General features: G+C 31.6%; 1 protein-coding gene across 1 annotated transcript in view; it reads left to right on the top strand.

Annotated features, from left to right (window-relative positions):
- The first annotated feature begins 216 nt into the window (after positions 1–216).
- Positions 217–23,660, top strand: part of LOC119836064 (endocuticle structural glycoprotein SgAbd-1) — a 34,050-nt gene continuing 10,606 nt past the window's right edge. Inside the window, exons 1-4 of the mRNA XM_038361278.1 lie at positions 217–358; positions 4,308–4,335; positions 20,523–20,645; positions 23,007–23,117. Of these exons, the coding sequence (XP_038217206.1) occupies positions 4,318–4,335; positions 20,523–20,645; positions 23,007–23,117 (252 nt within the window). The 5' untranslated portion in view covers positions 217–358; positions 4,308–4,317. The remainder of the gene's footprint in view (positions 359–4,307; positions 4,336–20,522; positions 20,646–23,006; positions 23,118–23,660) is intronic.

Raw genomic sequence — 23,660 nt, 5'->3', positions numbered from 1 at the left:
ATTTAAAACTGTGACAATTTATAAGGTAAAAGTGTAAGGTTGCTTAATTTTTACGAGACTAAAACGTGTACGCCTAATGAAATTGAGAAAATCTAAAAAACACATTACACTATGCCCTTTACGGCGCACGATTGTAAAGAAAAAGATTTAAAAAACCCGGAAATGTCTCCCCTCCTGCACATCCTAAGTCAGAAATAATAGAATAGGATCACATATATAATCTGTATTGGCGCGAACACAGTTCAGTTTTGCGCGCGAAACTTGACAATCGCGTGTGTGATTTTTTTTAAACGAAAGGATCTTGTACAGATTTTTTGTGATCTGTGGTGATTGTGTTTTAAAAAATATTTTAATAACAGTAAGTAGTTTAGTTTCATTTGTTAAACCAATAAATTTATTTAGTTATTAGAAAATTTAAGATTTTTTTTTTTGACTTATGGAGCAAGCTGGGGTAATTGAATTTTATTACATTACATCGATTAAAAATAGTAAAATATAATAATTAATAAATATATTTTATTAAAAATAAAATGTCAAGGACTTGAAATTACTGAACGAATGTGTTTGTAACTGTCACATTTTAACTAAACGATACCGTATGTGAAAAATAAATATGTAATTATGTTAAAATAGTAAAGTATCGACATAAAATATGTTACAAGTAATCAAAACTATATATAATCTATAGAATAAAAGGTTAATTTTAATCTGTACAAACACACGCATTGCTCAATGAAGAAGGATACAAATTAATTTACATTTATAAAGCGTTATGATGCAGGTTCTAAATGGATAGTTTTATCATGTATAAGGTATATTTATTATCTGTCTCCGACTCTTAAATGGTCGAGAAATTTATTTTAGATTTAAATACTATGTAATGAACTCAATAGCTAAAAAAATAATTTAGAAAAAGGAATAGAGATTTCCTTTAAAATTGAAGATCTCTATAAATCGCTATTATTTTTTTATTACTTATTTACTATTACTTATAATAAAAATTCTGTACTAAAACTTTTGAAGAGTGAATGAATTGAAGTGAACGTAGTGGTGTATTAATTAATAAGTACTAATGAATGGTAAAAGTTAAACTATTTATAATAATTTACATACAGGATATAGATAAGCTGTAATATGATAAATATAAGACTTGAAAGTTTTCATCTTTATTATTTTTTATTTAGTTTGTGCTTTTTATTAAATGTCAACATTTGACAGTGACATTAACAAACTTTTTTACGGCAATATTTAAAGTTTTCTGTCATAAAATTACTTTTGAATGTGTATAGGAATTCGACAAACATTCCCATGTAAGATAGTTTGACAAATATTCCGTTTAAAAATCAAATAAATCACTCATATTGGAATTCAAATGAATATTTTATTGCGCAGTGTACAGACGAAATAAATGAGTTTCCACAAAACAATTGCTATTCGTGAGAGCAAATAACCAAAATTACAACACGCGCTTACATTTGTAACCTATTGTTCATTTAGACTTTAAACATATTTTTTTTAATCAAATAATAATAGAAGAACATGTTTTATAATAACAGATATATTGAACGTAACGGTTAATTACTGATTTATCATAGCACAGCCGAAACAGCTATACCGATCGGGCGGAAATTTTGCCTCTGTGATTTAGCTATAAAAGAATTTTAATAAATTCTACTTAAAAGGGAAAGGGAATAAATAGGGAATGAAAATTAGTACCATAAATTTCTTTGACAACTGCTAGTAACGGTATACAATTGTAATAATTTCATCTCAATCTCAATCTCCGCGTTTGCCATCTTTGGGATTTTAGGGATAAATACTATGTTATGTCCTTTCTCAAGTCACAAACTACATCTTTTTCATCACTTCAGTTTAGGCGTTAAGAAGGGACAGACAAACAGTGTTATTATAGATTTATAATATTAGTAAGAATTGATATTTATTATAGACACCGTGTTTTTTATTAAAATCGTTAAATATCTAAAAAAAATTGAATGCCAAACTATAGGTTCATATTAGTAATATAAATTTATCAACAAGTTAAAAAGTCTACATTACTAATGATATGTTCTGTTTAATTTCCCATTTTAATAATACAAAAAAATAAAAATTATAATACCTCAAAAATACGTACGGCTTTATATGCTGACTGTACTTTTAATAAATGTTATAAGATATCTATTTAGCAGAACAGTCAAATAAGGTGTCAAACTTTCACTACTTATATCCATCAATAATTTTAAATTGATGGTAAACCTCCAAATTGTATAACAATACGCATTGTTAAGCCAACAATACTGATCGCATTTGTTAAGAGTTGTACGGTCAGCAACGAAAGTGGATCATAAAATAAACTGTGAGAAAACTGTTTGTCTTGTACGTGAGTTTGAAATTATTACACGTTTTAATGTTGCTTTATTTTGGTTATTTTATACAGCAATAAATATACCTAATATTCATTATTTTTTGGGATTAGAAAAAAATAATAATAAATATGCCTTTTACATATTCTATCTCAATTGAATACGTAATTAACTACGATTTATTCGGTATTATATTTGTTTAGACAGTTAAACTGAGCTATGTACTTATAATAATTAATTATAATTTATAGATACAACAACACCTTATTAATCCATTAAATTCCTTTATTTCTAATTAATTAAAAATCAAGATAAGATTTTTTGGCTAACCTAGATGAACACTTAGAGCTTTTAAACCCAGGCAAAGCCAGGTGTAGCGGCTAGCTAGCTATATGACGTGTTCAACCTCACCTCAGTCTAGCGACTCTTAAGCACGACTCTGGCCTATCAACAGCATTCAATAACGATTTATCTTAAATAACCTTTACCGGTTTTTAAAATACAGAAAATTGTAATTTCTCGAAGGATCCATTTTGCATTTAAATAAGAAATCAGCTACAACTTTTGGGAGAAAATTAATAATTCAAAAAGCGGTTAAAAAATTTTGCCAAAAAATTAAAGTGATTTAGAGTGGTGTACATACCATTGCAGTTACAAACAGTGGTAGATTTTTTAAATTAAACTTCTATTAAATAGTGCTTGTATTATTAAAAACAAGAACTGTCCTCGATAGTATCTTATATCTTCTACAAACACTACCATAATCCATGAAAGAAAACATATTGAGGAAAGGTCTAAGAACTAAAACGTTCAACGGCATATTACAAACTTAGCCAGGGTAGTGAAGTGACCTAAGTCTTCTATAAAAGCTAAGACATGAAAAATAGTTTTTGTTACATTAGAGTGGACAACTGAGTTGGTGATGCACCTTATGGTAAGCCATCATCACCGCCCACGAACAGTAGCAGAGGCAGATGTGGATCAGGGATTTACGGACAAAGGATGGATTGTTGAGGAACCATTTCCTACTTGCCTCCTGCCTGATGACGTATATGATGATGATGATATAGTCAGGGATAATCTATCTATAATCCTACGAGTCCTACTAGTAGTATGATAAATGCGAAAGTTTGTAAGGGTGTGTGTGTGTTTGTTGCTCTTTCATGCAAAAACTGCTGAACCGATTGCAATGAAATTTGGTACGAAGACAGCTGGACAACTGGAATAACATATAGGCAACTTTTTATCAAGATATTCCTACGGGATATTGACTTACGCGGGTGAAACCGCGGGGCGCAGCTAGTTAATTATAATCACTGGTTTATATGTAATGTCGTTCCACCTAGAAGTAATAAAATATAAATGATTTTAAAACGTGATGCAATGTCCATAGCTTGTTTCCAGTTAGTATGTAATAAATAATTAATCGTTAATTTACTCAGTTTTGTACATACAATTTCTACTATTCATATATTTTTAACGGCGTCTACTAAAATAATTTAAAAATTATAATTTGAAGGGATTAATAGGTTTTGGTTCGCATTGATATAAAAAAATGGGAAAAATTATTAGGTTCAAACTTAACTTAAAAAAAAGATAATAAACTTTCTTTTTATTTCATTACTGATTTTACGCATTTCACTGTTTAATAAACTACTAAATCTCGATATAAATGTATTATATTTAATGCGTAGCTCTTATTTTTGTCAAAACCTTAATAATATCATCGACATTTTATTCGTCATTTCGGCGATTGTCGACGAATGAAATGATTTTATAGACAATTACAATTATTAATATGTTAATCACAATAAACCGCTATTAATTTCTGATTACGCAATCGAAGCTTTAAAAATATTTATTTTTCTACATTATTAAAAGTAATACTTATTATAAAAACTGACAGTAAATGTGTATTTACTTATTATTCTTCTTTGTTCACAGATTAAGCACCATGCACTTCACAAATAAGGTATTTATTATTCTAAGTTATACTTAAGAGCCCTTATAACTTAAGTCACGTATAATATATCTATATCTATATATATAAAATTCTCGTGTCACAGTTTTCGTTGCCATACTCCTCCGAAACGGCTTGACCGATTCCTCTGAAATTTGGTAAGCATATTGGGTAGGTCTGAGAATCGGCCAACATCTATTTTTTATCCCGATATTCCTACGGGATACGGTCTTACGCGGGTGAAACCGCGGGGCGCAGCTAGTATTGCTATAATATCATCGTTATTTATAACCCTTGACGCAAAGGAATCTTATATTTTGCATCTGAATGAACCGATTTCGATGCATTTCTACTTAATTGAAAGGCTTTGTATATATAGAACTAGTTTATTCGTTAATCGCTTTACTGTTTTCGTTGTTAAAATAATTAGGTTTTATATTATTGTCTGATTTTGTATAGAGATTTTCTCCAGAATTTATTCCATCAGAATCGAGCCAGAATTAATTAATATTGACTCAATTAAAATCGGTAGTCGTATAAGTGATGTTGTCATCAAAATTATTATTTGTTAAACATTATTCAAACAGATATATATTATGAGTCCCCATATGGGGCATGCCGGATTTCCCACGAGGTCTCTATTTCTATTAGGTACACAAACAAAAAGTACATTAACCTTTTCTTTCGTTACAAAATATCTCATTATAATATATATCATCGCAGCGGCAATATAATATTACCCGTCCTGAAGATCATTTATAACTTTGAATAACAAACTTCATTTTAAAATAACATCATGCTATATTTCCATTAATAATACAATCTCTTATTAGAAACTGTGTATTAGATGGGCTAAGCTTACGGTAAAGAACCTTATTATATTTAAACTGTATCTTTGTTTTCTAGAAATAAAAGGCTTTTTATTTTATCTTAATTCTAGATGTGAATGTTTATTTATACTAGCTTTTCGCGCCCGATATTGTCCACGAAATAAAACAAATGATTTAATAAGCATTTCGTATTTATTAATAAAGATAGCACTTCGCTGGTATAAATATTATCATGGTTTCACACCCTGGATTCCCTTTATTACATTTTAAGGTGCTTACTAGCTGTTGCCCGCAGCTTCTAATAATTTTTTTCGTAAAAACATTCACCCCATAAATTCTATCCCCAAGGGGTAAAAATAGAGGTATTTTATCCCCTTGGGGATGGAATTTATCAAAATCCTTTCTTAGCAGATGCTTACGTCATAACATCTATCTGCATGCCAAATTACAACCCGATCCGTCGAGTAGTTTGAGCTGTTTGTCGATAGATCACTATGTCAATCAGTCAGAGTTATATAAAACATAAAAAAATACATACAGACATAGAACCTCCTTCTTTTTGCTTATGTAAATCGGTTCACTGCCATCCACAACCATCGAAACTGTTTATAAATAGTAATTATTGCACTCACATAGATTTACTCGTTTCAGAGTTACAGGCAGTTGTAAATACATAGGGAAAACAGTCCACACTTAGAGAAAGTACAGATAGAATATAAACAAGTACCTATTTCTTAATAACAACGTTTATTATCTCGCAAATATTGAATCAATAAATGTTTCTTACTCAAATATAATTACTACAATTTGCTATGTTAATAAGGATACATAAACATAGAAAAGCTTTCATTATAGTGTACGGTATCCTACTAATATTATAAATGCGAAAGTTTGTAAGGATGTGTGTGTGTGTGTGTTGCTCTTTCACGCAAAAACTACTGAACCGATTGCAATTAAATTAAGTACGTAGACAGCTGATCAACTGGAATAACATATAGGCAACTTTTTATCGCGATTATCCTACGGGATACGAACTTACGCGGGTAAAATCGCGGGGCGCAGCTAGTATTTTATACGTTGAGAGCGGGACCCGGAGGCCCGTTTTCTTTTCCTCTCCCTTCCCTGACCATTCCTTCTTTCCAGACGTCAATATTTTCCTATCCCTCAACCCTAAAAAACGGACAACGCATTCGCAGAGGCACCTCTCCGAATGTTCACGAGCGGTGGTGATCGCTTACCATCAGGTGAACCACCAGCTCAGTTGCCAGCTATCAGATGAAAATAGCTTAAAACTTAGTTTTATGATAATGATGATCACCGGAATGCTGCCATAACTCAAAAATTAACATAAACATACATCGAATTAACCCAATTCGGACACACAGTACATTCTCACGAGATAATCAAGTTATGAGCTAAGTTATTTACATACAATGTGTTTGCACACGCTTGCATTGTGCTTGTCAGATATTAAATATAGAAATAGTTCAGTACATACTAGCTTGTCCTGGAGTTTTAGTCATTACCGCTACCCCTTCTGATTATTTTCATATCTTCTGTTTATTAATCTTAAAGTTATAATATTTATATGTATCGGAAAATACCGCCTCTGTAGTACAGTGGTTGATGCGTGAGCGTAGAACCTAAGGGTCCTGGGTTCAATTTCCGGTGGAGACATAAGAAAGTCTCGGTCTAGCAGGATACAGAAGGCTGATCACCTAATTGTCAATAAAGAAATAATCGATCGGTGATACCACAATAGAGAGAGCATTTTAATTAACTTACCAATGAAGTCGGCCAAGTGCGAGTCGGATTCGCGACTTCAAATAACGCGAGTGACGCCGCAGGTTACAGCTAGTATGTATATAAATTGCAATATAACAAGTGGTTTCCACGTTAGCTGAACAACAGTTTCTGGTAATCTCCGCCATCATTTGTATATTAGATGTTGTTGTATCTAACGTAAGTGTTGTTCTGAACATCGATTGTTTATGAAAACTATCGACATGAGAACATCACTATAAAAGCCACTTATTATTTATTACAATAGATCAATTCTGTGATAAAGTCTATAATATGTATTGTTATTTACAAATTTAGAGCTTGTTAACAAATAAATTACATATACATTTCTTCATTAATTGTGATTTTTAATGGTGTAGTTAAATAGACATATAATCAGAGTTTAAAACAGTAGAATTTTATACCTACTTACAGAAAATCTGCAAGAATTCTCTATAATTTGATAAAAAACAAAGTGTATCTAAAGTAGTGCATAAGAAGCAAGTCTTTTCTAACTCAAACAATATCTCAATTTAGATAATTGTTAAATTAAACCCCTTCGAAATTACTGACAATTTGTCTTTACTTATTTTTTAAATAAACTAGTATTCCGTCCGCGGCTTCGCTCGCGCGGTCTAGCGAAGCTCCAATGTAATTGAGATGATTTTTATGAAATCACTCTCTAGCCTCCTATCTATCTCCAGACACATTGCTCCACTGATTATTATTTATTTATTTATACTCCCTTTTTCATCATCAGTAGGTATTTGATATACATAATGGTATATATGAAAAAAAGACAAACAAACACCCTTTCACATTTATTACATTAGTAAGTTTATATTAAATATTCTAAAAGATGATCTTAACATTTAAAACAGTCATCAGAATCAAAAAACACTAATATATTTTATAAAATATCGATAAAATTGGGTCATCACTATAAATAACTATGTCATGAGCAATACTGCGCGGGAGTCGCAAGTGGCGTGTAATCGTGGGACATGAAAGCACTTCAAATTACCGCCGATGCCTTCAAATAGTTTAGTGACGTGCGCAAATACTTGTCGATATTTGTTGATTCAATCTTATTCTCATTATCAAATTTTATCTCTCATTATTCGAACATATATTTATTTAATTACGAAAGGTGGTATCGCAAAACTATACTAATCATAAGGAGTCTATTCGTATCTTGGGACGCACCAATGTCAGGAACTAGTGATCCGATTAAAAATTATTGTATTGTCAGGCAGATCGTTTATGGAAGTAGCCTAATAAGCTATAGGCAATCATCATGAATGACGTTAACAAAACTGCGTGGTAACTTCTAGTTAAAGATAATTTTACTTAAAACCAATTTTCAATTAAACATCGTACCTAAACTATTAGATATAGTTCAATATATTATAATATATCGAATAATAATCAGTTATATTATAAGCAGATGTTATGGATTCCAATTTTTTAACAATCCCACGAGATTAAAACCTAATGGTGTTTAGCGAAAATACTAAAGCGAGATACTCGAAAAAAAAAAAAAAAAAAAAAAGAAAAAGAAGAAAAAAAGTCGCTTTTTTTGTTAAAGGCGTGAAATATTTAAACGCATATCTTTCGTAATCTGATATCTACATACAGATTGCATAAAATAAAGAACCACAGTTAACGACTGTTAAAATTGGTCCTGATACACAAACCGCTCAATAAACAAGACTCTAAAACAATAAAAAACTGCACATTGAAATTAAAAAATCCTTTTTAACTTTCCCTCTGTGATGTGGGAACAACTTTTACTTGTTTGTAACGGGTGCTCTGGCGCCAGTGTATTTATGAAATTCCGTATATATGTAAAATGATATCTCAAGTGAAGAGATATGGCGCATTTTACAATCTTATGACGTAATACCGGTTTTAACATTCGCAATTGCAGTGGCTAATATCGTATAATATTTAAAAAAAACGTCTCAAAAACAAAGAAGATTCTTTCTTTCTTTTTTCTTTTTTAATTAATACTTCGTTTTTAATTAGACTTTTATGTTTTTTTTTTGTTTTTGATACACAATAACTCCGTGGGTTTCAACCGATTGAAGTGATTATTTTTGTGTTTGATAGGGAATTGTTGTCATTTAGTTTTGTTAAAGAATTTGGAGTGGTACCTCGTCCCCAGGGGTTTTGTGTTTAGTCAGGGTCACCGTGTCAGTGAATCTTTACCTATGTAGATAATAATTATTAAATTAATATTAAAAATAAAAATAATTAAGAGCTAACTTTTGGTTTGAAGGTGCTTTCCTTTTGAAGATATGTAAGCTTTTTTTTAAACAATCACTCGTTAGTTAATATATCGTAAAGTTAGTTATTATAAAAATACTGTTTAATTGAAATATTGATATATATTTATTTGAAAAAATTATAATAGGAATTAATTTGTTAAATTAACCTAATACTAGCTTTACGCCCGCGGCTTCGCCCGCGCGAAATTCGGTTATATCGCTTTCATCTCCCTATTTCAACTCCTTCTACCCTTTGTTCGCGATAAAAACCATCCAATGTCCTTTCCCAAGTTCAGTTCTACCTTCATACCAAATCACATCAAAATTGGTTCAATGGTTTAGGCGTGAAAGCGTAACAGACAGACAGACAGAGTTATTTTCGCATTTATAATATTAGTAGGGATTGTGGTACTAGAAATTGATGTTGAAAGTCACATTTAAGTCCCGCTGTCGCTTCTAACTTAAGACAAATAATTCGACACCTACAACCACAGTAATTATACAAAAGGCCCATATATAACGATTAATTTTGTCACAATTTATTCGCTGATTAAAATAAAATATTACAGAAGAATCTCAATGAAATTATAGCCAACGAAACAATGTCAAATGTACATGTTTTTATAGTTATGTTCCAGATTATTGAGATGAAAGTTTTTATTTCTTTTTTATGTCATAGCGGGTAACTGAGCTGGTTCGCCTGATGGTAAGCGATCACCACCACCCATGTACATACGCAGTGGTACTTAGTGCCTCCGCAAATACCCCCTTTTAAGGGATAAGGAATGGATCGACTTGGGAATAAAGTAATGGAATGAAAAGGGTGAAGAAAAGAATACGTATCATACTTTTCAATAAAAATATTTCTATCTACACGATGACTCAATATGTATCGCAACTGTAAAATATAAAAATGCGGCTGTCTCATTTGTTTTTTCATGCAAATATAAGTTTTCAAATATAAATTTAAGTTTAAAGAATTTGTTTGTTTGTAATAATAAAAAATATATTTATACTTATGCATATTCACATGCATACCAAACGATGACTAATATCAAAACAATGCTATTTGAATGCACAAATTAACTAAATTACATCTCTAATGCTATAATAGTTTACATCTAATGCTTAGTACATTTACTGTAATAAATTCTTCTAATATCGTAATATCTCCTGTACGCAGTATCAAGTTGAAATAAGCGACAAATGTGAAACTAACTCTGTCTCTCTTCTTTAAGCCTAAACCACTGAACCGATTTGCACGGCATATGGTACAGAGATAGTTTGAACCGACAAGGATATGGGATAGTTTTTTTCGGGAACAGGAACTATGTGTGAAACACCCTGGACTCGCAATTCATTCTTGGTCTCGCGCGCAACGCCGCGGGAGGAATGTGTGTTATTGCAATATAATAAAATCTAGTATTTTCTTGTGTTTGATTTTACGCGAGTATTATACATTTAGAAATTAAAAACTTTTTAACGGATTTCAAACGCGATTTATTCGTTATATTATTAACCCGACGTTTCGAACACTTTACAGCGAGCGTGGTCACGGGGAGACATAAAATCTATCTATCTATCTATAATAAAATCTATCTTACTGCACATGACTTTATTGGCTTTTAGCTGCAAAACTGTTTAATACAAAGTCCCGTAATTTTACAAGTCAACTTTATATTTGATAAGGGAATTTTATCGATATTAACATTATAACGGAAGCTCGATACGGTTTTATTCAATTAATTGCTTAATTGATTTACATCAATTAAATTGAGTTATTTATTGGCTGTGAGACACGTTTAAAACAACATAAAACGATACCAATTTAGTTTTATATTTATGTTACATTTAAAAAACGATATAAATACTTTTTACTTCATCACCATTATCAGCCTATATATGTTCCCACTGCTGGGACACAGGCCTCCTATGAGGGTTCAGGCCATAATCCACCACGCCGACCAAGTGCGGGTTGGCAGATGTCACATGTCGTCGAACTTTTGATTCATGGACATGCCGGTTTCCTCACGATGTTTTCCTTCACCGTTTTAAGTTGCTAGATATTGATTAAACATTATTTATACATATGTATTATATCTGTGACTATGATAATTCTACGAAACTGGAGCTATGTAGACAGCTGATGAATTATACAATTTTGTATACCTTATACATAATTATATAAGTATTCTAGACGTGCTGCTAATGACGCGTGGTGGTATAAAATGGAAATTATACAAGTAAAGACAATCAGTTGTCACCTGTTCTGTGAATAAATATAACCATATTTGGTATCCGAGCATCTGCTTGACTATGTCCATTGCATGATAGAATCGATTTAAAAATGTCGATAGATTTATAGATAGATGATATTATAATATCTTCTTATCATATCATTTCTCTGTCTCCTTCTCTCTTTCTCTCTATAACACGAAATATAAATGGTAAATAAATTATTTTTATTACTTCCTCTGACTCTCTCCCTTATGTATTTTAATATTCTGATAAAATGTAATAAAAACAGGACGTGAATATATATCTTTATAAAACATTTGTTTTTATTATAAATATTAAATGTTTTCCCGCCATTATTACATCAAATCAAATCCCCATAATATAACAAAACATCCATTCTAACATAAAGCCAGCTATTCACGTCCTAATACGCTAATGGCGATGTTTAGATGCAATATTTCAACTAAAATTCACCATAATGGGTGTATTAGACCCGACGTATGCTGTAGTCTGCAATCTTTGTGTCAATCGTAGTTAATTTAAACATTATGCCCGTTTATAAGTAATTGCGAAGGTTCATGTCTATTATGTAATGATGGCGCGATTCAGATGAGTTTAGTGCGTTTTTTGTGGATTGCTAAATCGATATTTGAGGCTTCAATGCACACTTAGTCAGAAATAGTAGGAATAGAGAGAGAGAGAGAGTTGAGTTAGTAGAGCTACGTATGATCGTGCATTTACACATAAAGTTCGCCGTTTGTGTCGTCACTCGAGCAAACATTCGTATAGGAATACTATTGCGAATAACTGTTCACACATCCTACTAGTATTATAAATGCGAAAGTTTTTAAGGATGTGAGTGTTTCTTGCTCTTTCACGCAAAAACTACTGAACCGATTGCAATGAAATTTGTTACGTAGACAGCTGGACAGCTGGAATAACATAAGGCAACTTTTTATCCCGATATTCCACGGGATACGGACTTAACGCGGGTACGTACGCACGTAGTTTTGTGTTCCATATTGGACCATTTGATTACGTTCCAAAAACCACTCTATTCTATCCCAATATTGAATGCATTGTTTACATATGCGTGTTCGTGATTCGCCTCTCTATTAGCACGTCTGTTTAAATGCACCAGAGGTATTTGCGCATTCTATGTTCAATGTAAATATTCCCGCCCAAATTAAATTACTTAAATACTAAGTCAAACATTTTTTTATTATGTTATCTGTGGTCAAACTAATGCCAGAAATTGTTTTAATCTTAATAATCACAGTTAAATTAAAAAATAAACCAAAATAAATATACATTGCGATATCCAGTAAAAAGTCCTAAATACTTCTCAAACGACGTTTTTCATTGAGCGTAATTTTCATTTCATAAACTGACTCCAATTTTAATCTAAATACATATAAAAGTACCTTATGTAACTTGGTATAATAAAAATGCGACCACACAAGTGTTATACGTAATTTAAATCGAATATATCCGCTAATACCATTCTACAATAATAAATCAAACCGGAATCCTAAAATGCCATGCAATGCCTGTTTATAAATGACTTTAATAATATAATAATTATTGGTGCAAAAAGGTAAGATGAGTGGGTCAGGTCAAGGCGTAACATTGACCCTAAGCCTTAGACTCATTGTATGCGTTATATAATATTGCACGCGTATTAAATACCTGCTTGGTATTGCCATGCGAAAAACGTCTTTTAACGTTTTTAATTTTTCTGAAGGGCAAGGATTTATTTCTCTTTGTATTTTTCTCCGTGGGTTATTAAATTTGATATAATGATGTAAAAAGGCACACAGTAGGCAGTACTTAATCGAAATTTTATTAATTAATACTTATATAACATTCCCACAACTTTATTATATCAATTCAAAATGTTAAAGGTCGTAACGCACTGATTTCTAAATAGATTAACGTTGCCGTGTGAGTTCTGGTACTTCAAAAATAATCGCAATTTAATTACTGGCTGTATGCATGATGCCTTCGCCACACAGCTATTTTGGTCTGTCAAAAATAATTTGGCGCGAAACGTGACGCGTAAAAATAAAAATGAATGACGTGAAACAAGTTTTTAATAGTTATATTTTATCTGTTTATTTTTATTGATTATTATTGCTTTATTTATAACGAGTGAAAGTTTTCATTCTTGTAAAAATATGTCTTTTAAATATGAATAACTTTTAATGTATGTACGTGGCTATCGTTTTTAAATGTTCACTTTTAATATACTTGATAGATTTCTATTACCTACCGTGTATAATTATCATATTGCTTTGGTAAAATTTTATATTCATACTATGCTTTAATGTTTATTTTATGCAATACCCCTACTTATATTATAAATGCGAAAGTAAATCTATCTATATGTCACTTGAGACCCGAGGAAGGGCATAGCTATCTATCAAAAACACGCTTCAGCACGAATTTGGCCGCTACGCTGGTATTTTGTAGGTGCGGTACTTCCCCAATTCGTGCCGAAGCGTGTTCGACTCCCACAGTGGATTACTTAATATACGTGTCAGTTAAATCACGTCACAAAACGTTTAAAAACTTATCATGATGCGATGTTTTTTTTTGCTGTCAGCTCTCCGTGTACCATAATTATTTTGTCAAAAGCAATTGGGCTTTTATTTTATAAATGGCGGAGTGAAATCTAATGGGAGAAGCTTTGATGTTACGTTATGTTATATTAAAATTACGACACCGAGAACTTTAAGATGCGGTCGAAAGGTGAATTTAAATTGAGATGTTTTTTTTATATCTATGTAATCGATGTCTGAATTATTTCGATTGAAAATAATATGGCTTTATTCGAGCGGTGAATGTCAAAATATCAATGTTTCGAATAGGTTATGTTTGTCTTCCTATAAAGGAATACACAAGAACTGCGTGATAGTAAATTAACCTATTACGCAGATGGAATTACAGCTTGTTAGTTGTCAGTTTATTAGTAAGTAAAACAATATCTGAATTAGTATGCCATCCTACATCCCTACTAATATTTTAAGTGCGAAAGTCTGTCTCTTCATGCCTAAACCGCTGCACCGTTTTGAACGAAATTTTGAAATTAGTTTGAAACCTGTGACAGTACATAGCATAGTTTTTATCCGGGAAACACACGGGAACGAAAATTATGTGGAGAAATACCACGAGAGTGTCTTTACCTTTGCCTCAAATCTTTACGCGAGCGAAGCCGTGGGCGGAAACTTAGTGAAATAATGAATTCACTAATTTCTGTTTTCTGCACAATATCCAATCTGCACAACTCCAAACAACAATTCGACAGCGTGTGGCAACTGCCAACCCGCAATTTTAGCGCGAAATATTATAAGTCTGCAATACAGTATAAACAGAACATTTAATAAGCAATAGGCCAATAATGATACTAAACAAATCAAATTGTTTATTACATCAAACACTTAACCAAACCTTAAATCTAAGTATATCACGGTAGTACAAATTGGTATCAAACAATTAATTATTAATCTTTGCTAGGTCACAGAGTAACCTGTATTAAAGATATCAGTACCATCTACTAATGTTTTCTCAATAAAAAATAAGACATATACGTAAATCTTTAATTCCTGAGTTGTGCCATTCCACGCCCTGGCTTGGCTTCGTGACTGAATGTAATCTAAATGACATTATGTATTACATACAAAATGAAAGTACTAAGACTCGTGGCGCGGTTTGTGGTAATTTTAAAACTCTTTGATTTTGTAAGCATTTGTGCAATAATCTAATTATATATAACTCAAAGGTGACTAACTGACATAGTGATCTATCAACGCACAGTCCAAACCACTGGTATCGGACTGAAATTTGGCATGCAGATAGGTGTTATGACGTAGACATCCGCTTAGAAAGATTTTTGATAAATTCTACCCTCAAGGGAAAAAAATATAGGATGAAAGTTATAATAAAAAAATAAAATAAAATAAAAATAAAAAATATAAATTTAAATAAAATAAAAAAAATTAAAATAAAAAATATAAATATAAATTTATTTATACTTCTGGCAATGGCTAGTCTATTAAATGATATATATACTCACAACTCAAATCTGCCATGTTTAATTATGACATATCACAGTTGAATAAGAAATGAGGTATATTTTCGAAACTAGAGCTTGTATTGTATCAAAATCTGAACTCTATCGATGTGAATTTTATAAGAATTAGAAGTATTCCCAAACATTTTCTTGTAAACAAACAAACATAACAACACAAATTATTATGAGATTACATACTTTAAGCATGTTTTGCCATATTGTACTTATTTAAGCAAAATTTGTTGGACCTATTTAAATCAAATTGATTATGTTATAATTAACATATTCGCTTTAATTTCTACTAGCATACAATAACAAAATAGCTTATTAATCTACGTAATAATGTATATCAGGAGTCTTTTTGTTTGTTTCTCAATCTCAAACATAGTAAAATGACATATATTTATTTTATTAGTAGAATATAACTCTTTTATAGATCAGCGACATAACCACTACATATTTAATTGAGTATTTTTCGCAAAAAACGAAACGAACACGCCGAATAAATTCTAAAAATGTAATTTTTCGTCAAGAAACATTCATAACACATTTAAAACATCAAGGACGGGGTCGTAAATGTTTATTGTTAAAATTTCAAGAATCGAGCGTAAAATTCGCACATTGACAATGGTATTTTTAGTCTGTTTTAACCGGCACAGATGATAAAAATTACAGATTGCATCTAATTATAAATTCACAACGGAATACATAACCTTTGATTTAAATATATAATGCGATATAACTATAGCATAGTAATCTATGGCCTTGTTGTGCGAAAGGGCGTGGGTTCGATCTTTTACAAAGTAATCACGATTACCATTGAATTTTTTATCCATATGAGAAGTGTATTACACCAAACATTAGGTTCTAAATACAAGTATATGCTAATTAAATTGTAAATAATTCATTTAAAATTTTATATGAATTAATTATTAAATGACAAAATGTTTTGTTTATAAATATAAAAATGATTGTTATAAATATATCTAAATGTTTAATAAACAACCACTGTATCAATGCTTTTTCTCCCCCATTCCTCCGTTGAAACGTATTGTTAACTTGGCTATATTTTTTAACTTAACCTCATATTAATAAGTTGGTTAAAAATAACACGTTATTGCATAACAAAAGGCAAAAGTGCATCTTATTACCCAAGTATATTACTTAAGTTATAGTTAGATATAAGCACGGATTCGTCAGTAGATATATAATTATGGAATGTCTGCTCCCACAACATTTGCACTATATGATTACAATAATACCTTTTACATTATCCGATACGATTTTTTATTAACAACACTCCGTAAATCTTTTTGTACGATTAGATAAAAGAAGTTAATTTATTTTCGTATGTGTCGTGAATTTGTCGTATGTATCCAATTTAAGTTATAAATCGATATTTAAATAAACGTTTAACTCGGTACAGTAAATACATTTCAGCAACAGTTATCTAAGTATATTCTATTGCAAGAATTTTAGGGAATTTAAAAGAAGCATACAGAAAACCTAAAATATACATACACAAAATGTTCAAGAATGTAATATAGAATATAGAATTACCATCAGTAACCTCTATCCTCTCTCCCACATGAGTCTTGGGAATTCCAATAATTTCATTTATCTGTGATCTTTTAAACTATAAACACAAGTAATTCCTACATCCTAGTTCATCCGATTATCACTGCCTTCACTTAATTATTTACAATGTAAATTAAATTCCATTAACAAGACAAAGGTCACACATCGACAGATATAATTCATTTGACAAATACATTTTGCGTTTACATAAATTACCATGCGTGTGTCACGAGTCGCGACCCGATATTGTGTCGCTACGATATCGGACGCTGTAAATGGTTTACGACGCGCACCTTCGAAATTCGTGCAACAGCATCTTACGGTCTAATTCCCGCGAGATCCGTACCATTATGAATAATATTCTCACATTTGAGTTTATGTGACGCAATTTCAGTTACTTAGCTGCCTTCTGGACCTTAAAGGTGAACTAACCTTTCGGAATATAAATACAGTTTTTATTACAATTTTATCCCTTTGCTTTTTTAATGAAGATAAAACTATGCTTTTTTGTCATAGCCGCCAACGGAGCTGTTTGTTCGGTGGTTCGGTTCGGTTCTGACGGTAAGCGATCACCACCGCCTATGAACAGTCGCAGAGGTAGTTTCATGCGAATGCGCTGCCCGAGTAGAGTAAGGAAAAGGAGAGAAGAGTAAGGAAAAGGAGAAAAGGACCTGCGCTGTCCAACGTTTGATCGTGTGTTGTAAAGTTTAAATATTCGTTAGTTGTTTAAATTTTATTCAACACCACAATATAAGTATTATTCTTACTTTAACCAAAATACTACTTAAATCTCCAACATAGCGTTTTTTGTAATAAAATACTGCATATTAATTGTTGCTAGCTTGAATCGTCACATTTATAATCAATAACTTTATTAATTACGACTTAAATCAAAGCCTATAAATATTCATATACAAAGACCATTATAATAATTACTATAAATTTTAAATATGAAGATACTTGTGTATGGTCTGTTTTTAAAGTCATATAATAACTATTTTGGGGAAGATCGCTTATAGCGATAAGACCGTCCTATGTACTTTCTTAGATACCCTCTGTTTCTTTAATTTATGGTGTACAATAAAGTTTTATTTCATTCTATATTTTCTACAAAAGATGCTGATTGGCGGAAGGTACCACTCCAAATTCTTATATGGGATCAAATGTCAACAATTCACTATCAAATACAAAAAGGATCACATCTATCGGTCAAGGAGTTATCGAGTTATAAAACCTAAAAATACAATCTAATCGAGAATCTCCTTCGTTTTTTGTTGTCGGTTGCAAACAATTAATTTATAATGAAACTAACTTTTAATTTTTCTATTTAGTATGTTAAGCTTAGTGTCACTATTCATCAACAATTTTCAAATTTCATAATCATTTTAAAAATATTTTGAGTGTCTATCTATATCTGCGCTAAATTTCATTAAAACTAATTCAGCCAATAATTTAACAATATATAAGATAGAGTGTCTTCCACACTTTAAGCTAAGAAATATTATTTCATCTTTTCCCGAGAACTAAAACTCAAGAAATAACCCTTTTACCAACTTAACATAAATAGATAATTAGGTATAATAAAATAAGAACTAAAATTCTAAGTGGCTTATTATACAAAATTAATAAAGCTAAGCTAATATCGTAAAGTTTAAAGTTTAACACGATACTGAATTACTTAACATTACTTTGACAAACATCTCGCGGACGTTAAGTGTAATAAGTTACTTTACTTATAAAGGTTAAGGACCTATACACTTTGTAACTGGCGAGCGAAGCGAGAATATACAGTTTTTAATATAGGGTAACACGAGCGTTCAAAAAACGATATTTTAACGTACACTAACCTCACTAACCTCTGTCTCTGGCTTCGCCCGAGATAACACGGGTAAGAATATCCCGTACCACTTCTGATTAACTGTCTGTTTTGTAAGAATTCTTAAGATCGGATCAATACTTCCGACTACCCCATCCTGAAACGATTACCCATGATGAAAAACCCAATGAAAATAACTACTGTAAATCCTCCTGGCTTTAGAAATCATGCTTTTTGCTTTAATCGAAAAAATTCTAAAATATGCGCCCGATTTCATGCTTTTCTTCGTAGATGGCCTTATAAAAGTCGTATTTGCATTCAAATTCAAATAAATTGTATTGATTTCAAATAGTTCAATAAACCGATAAAAAAATAATATTATTTGATTTCATTGAGTAAGCATTTAAGAATAGGTTGTCTTACAAATCACAACACAAATTTAACAACAATGACCTATAAAGTTAAAATAAAACTCTGAGCGAAGTATTGAATAATTATACTTCGTAAAAACTATAAACAATCGTTTTTTCTCACTCGTAATGATGTGTGCCGAATGCACGGACATCTGCATACAATACTCTGTGACAAGGGAGCGTCAGCAAAACAGTTTATTGGTTTAAAACATTTTTGTATTGGTCATTGATTGATAAAAGCAATGTATAACTTTTTCATCATCATTTTTATAATATTACTCTTATTTAGTGCTTTACTATATAAGTAGCGTATTTCTATTTCTCTATAAATTAAACAAAATAAATAAATGATTAAGAATGTAGCAAACTTCAAAATAATGTTTTGTTTATTATTATATCCTAGACTACTTTTCTAATCCACCATAAAACGTATAACTCACATTGGGTATAGAAAAAAACATTTTTCAATATTAATAATAACTTGAATACCAAAATTAATTTATTGCAAAAAAATTATGCATAAAAATTGTACTGCCTCTCAATGAAATACTATACCATATTTCTGAAATTCAGTATATATGCAATATTTCATTGAGAGGCAGTACAATTTTTATGCATTATATTTTTGCAATAAATTTATTTTGCCGACCGTACACCGTGGAATGCGTACGATAGAACAATGCACAAAGATCGATAGTGCAAGGCCGCCCCACTCACAGAACCTGTTTATTATAACACATTGCACTTGCAGTCGGCCTGGTTAAGTGGCGGGGCCCTCAGCGAGCTTTCGGATGGGCAAACAGAATTTCACTTGTACTGTGCTTTGTAACATTAATACTGTAGTACCTCTCAGCAACATGTTCTTTAATGAAACACGTGGATATATGTATATTTACTTTTATATCAAAACGGCTAGATATATTTTGATCAAACGAAAAAGCTATACTAGGTACCTGGGCTTTTAATATATTGTTGCTCGATCCTTCTATTATATTTTTATCGTGATTTTATAATAACTTCTAATTATATGCATCTTATAGAAGCATTTTTAATTTTAATTGTAACTAACTAAACAAACTGTGTGGTCCCGTTTCAATTTAGTCTACTTCTGTCAATTTAAAGGCGGTTCAGTTTGTGTTAATAATTTCTATTTCTTTCTTTTTTTGATAATTTTATAATATATTCTATTTCAATTCACAGATGATTCTTTCTTTCATCGCGGCATCGTCGGTGTTCACCCTGGCGACCTCAGCGGGCAACGAGTACCTCCCTCCCCCCACGGGATATACCTACCAGACGCCTTCAATATCCTTCCCCATTAGGGTAAGTGTGTTCCTCTTAAATTGAGAAGAATTAAAGTGCGTAATTCTTTATTCTCAATACCATTATCAAATAGGGTAGTCCATATTTCTGGAATTCAGTTGTAACACAATTTAAGAAAATAAATAGAGGTAATTTCTAACATAACTGAACCGATTGAAAAAAAAGCTATATCCGAGTATAGTCTGTATGAATTTTATTTGAAAATTAAAAACAGTAGCTGTCACCGAACAAATAACATAATACTATCACGGAAACACAATTTACAAAAAAATATGGGCCTCTGTTCGTCTGTTTGTTCTGACTGACGTCCGAAATAACTTAGCCGATTAAAACTCTACTAACAATCAATTAATGTATCAATCAATCTATAAAATACAATCCATTATCACCATCACCAACCACATCATCAGCAGCATCATCTTTTTTTTACAAAGCCTTCCATGTAAACATATCACAATATAAGCTATCAAATATGACATAAGTGAAGTTTGACAACTGATGCAAGATATGACGATTCTTGCACTCACTGAATAAATAATCCAAGTTCCTATCCATCTTCTGTTCCTACCCTAAAATCCATCAGGATATCGGTCCAGAACGCCTCCAGAGCCTTCCCATTAAACTATAATACGTAAATATTGAATTTAATATCCGTAAATCCGTAAATATTGAACAGGACCAATAGTATCCATTACGCCGGACATCCTACTATCCTATCCTACTAATATTATAAACGCGAAAGTTTGTAAGAATGTGTGTATGTTTGTTACTCTTTCATGCAAAAACTACTGAACCGATTGCAATGAAATTTGGTACTTAAAGAGCTGGACAACTGGAATAACATATAGGCAACGTTTTATCCCGATATTCCCGGGATACGGACTTACAGGGGTGAAACCGCGGGACGCAGCTAGTTGTTGTGACGCAACTTCATACTTTTGAGTTACGCTGCTATCAATCTTTCAGTTGCTTGCCTGGTAGAGATCACTTATAAGGCCGTTCTATATCTTCCTTTTTGTTAAAGTATTTTATGTGTTTGTATTTTCTTGGCAGCACAATGGAGTGTGTAAATAAACAAATATTGTAACATATTATGTTAATCACCAAAGCTCCCAAACGATTAGTCATTCACACACGAGTACACCATTTGTCAAACTTATTTTTAACGCTAAAAGCACAGCAACGCTTCACATATTATCCCCTTCTAATGCTATTGTCGTGAAAACAATGAAACGACCTTGCATATTGCTCCATTCAGATGTCAGCTTACGAGTAACTTCGTTTCAATAAAATGGTTTTATTCGGTATTATGATGGAATGAGATCCGGTGGATGTTATTGAGAATTCGATTAACGTACTAATACAAAGTTTATGTTAGAACTAACTGTTGTCTTAATAAATTTTCATGTAACAAACTTTCATCTCCTATTTTATCCCCTTGAGGGTAGAATTTGTCAAAATCCTTTCTTAGCGGATGCCTACGTCTTTTAATGTACCTGCATGACAAATTTCAGCCCGATCCGTTCAGTGCTTTGGGTTGTGTGTGTCACTATGTATAGATAGGCGATTAAGTTCAAATGATGTATATAGAAAGATTATAGCCTAGTGAATTTTGATGTACTTTTATATTGACATATAGTAAAATGTTATTTAAAATGAACATACAAATATGAAAGTTGAGTCGTATTATTAACTCGGGATATTACGTCGTATTATATATGTCGTCAATAGGTCAATGATTCATTTCCAGCTCGAAGGACCATAAAAGATTAACGATCTTATTACACAGTGAAACGTTATTGAAAACTAAAAAGCGATTAACATTTCCAGTATACTATTTAAAAGTCTTAAGTAATACTTATTTATATTCAGTTACCGACTTCATAAAAGAAGGAAATTCTTTTATAAAGGGACTATAATGTGACCGGCTCCCCTATCCTAAGGGAGCATTTATTCGGTATAAAAAGTATCCTATCACCCAAGTCAACCTATATCCTGTCTGTACAGTAAATTTCATCAAAATCAGTTCAGTACTTTCAGCGTGATTGACGGACAATCATCCAAACAAACAAACACATTCACATTTATTATATTAGTGTGTGTTATTTTACTATTTAAAAGCTCTTGTCTTAGATATAATTCTAGAATTTAAATTCGATCTATTTCTGACAATTTGAAGGCTATTTGATTCATTGAAAAAAATAAATTATTTATGATAATTGTACGTACATCATAAGATAATTAATCCAAAATTCAACAAATGGAATTCGAACTCAAAATCGTTGCAGATTTTCTAATAATGTAATATTCACTCTATATACAAATATTATATGGTATTTATATTTAATATTTGTTTTCCAGACCACACAGCCAACGTTCAGGCCGACGCAACCACCCCCGACCCCGCGCCCGACTCGTCCCACGTACCTGCCCCCTGCGCCCACACCTGGGCCCACGCCCTCCCCACATGACGTAAGTTATCTATATCTATGTCTTATATTAATCATAGATTAATAAATAAATTTAATCATAGAAATGTTTGATTGCGCATAAAGAAAGAAAGAAAGGAAGAAAGATAAAGTATTTATCGCTAAAAATACCATACAAATACATGATTTCATAAGCTTAAATGAGGCAATCGGACACAGCCTGAATTTCAAGCTGGGTCAATGACTAAGGTTCGTTTTTTATGTTTAACTTCCGAACGACTGCATCAAAATTGGTAAATCTTTTTGTTGTTATGTTATCGTTTGCCAGGAAAAGATTTGTATCCAAATAAACATATGGAAGTACAGATGAAAATTTTAAATAGTGCCAAATAAATCTAGTGAAACCGAGGCGAACAAGTATCATATGTATAAAAGAAGGTCCAGTTAGTTAATCGGCATATAACTCCTAGACGGCTGAAAGGCTTACCATGAATTTGTCTATTGTATTATTACATACTAGCTGCGCCCCGCGGTTTCACCCGCGTAAGTCCGTATCCCGTAGGAATATCGGGATAAAAAGTTGCCT

Source organism: Zerene cesonia, chromosome 22 (genome assembly GCF_012273895.1).
Source record: "Zerene cesonia ecotype Mississippi chromosome 22, Zerene_cesonia_1.1, whole genome shotgun sequence".
Classification (NCBI taxonomy): Eukaryota; Metazoa; Arthropoda; class Insecta; order Lepidoptera; family Pieridae; genus Zerene; species Zerene cesonia.
The sequence above is the reverse complement of the archived record's forward strand: the minus strand, read 5'-3'. Positions and strand labels throughout refer to the sequence as shown.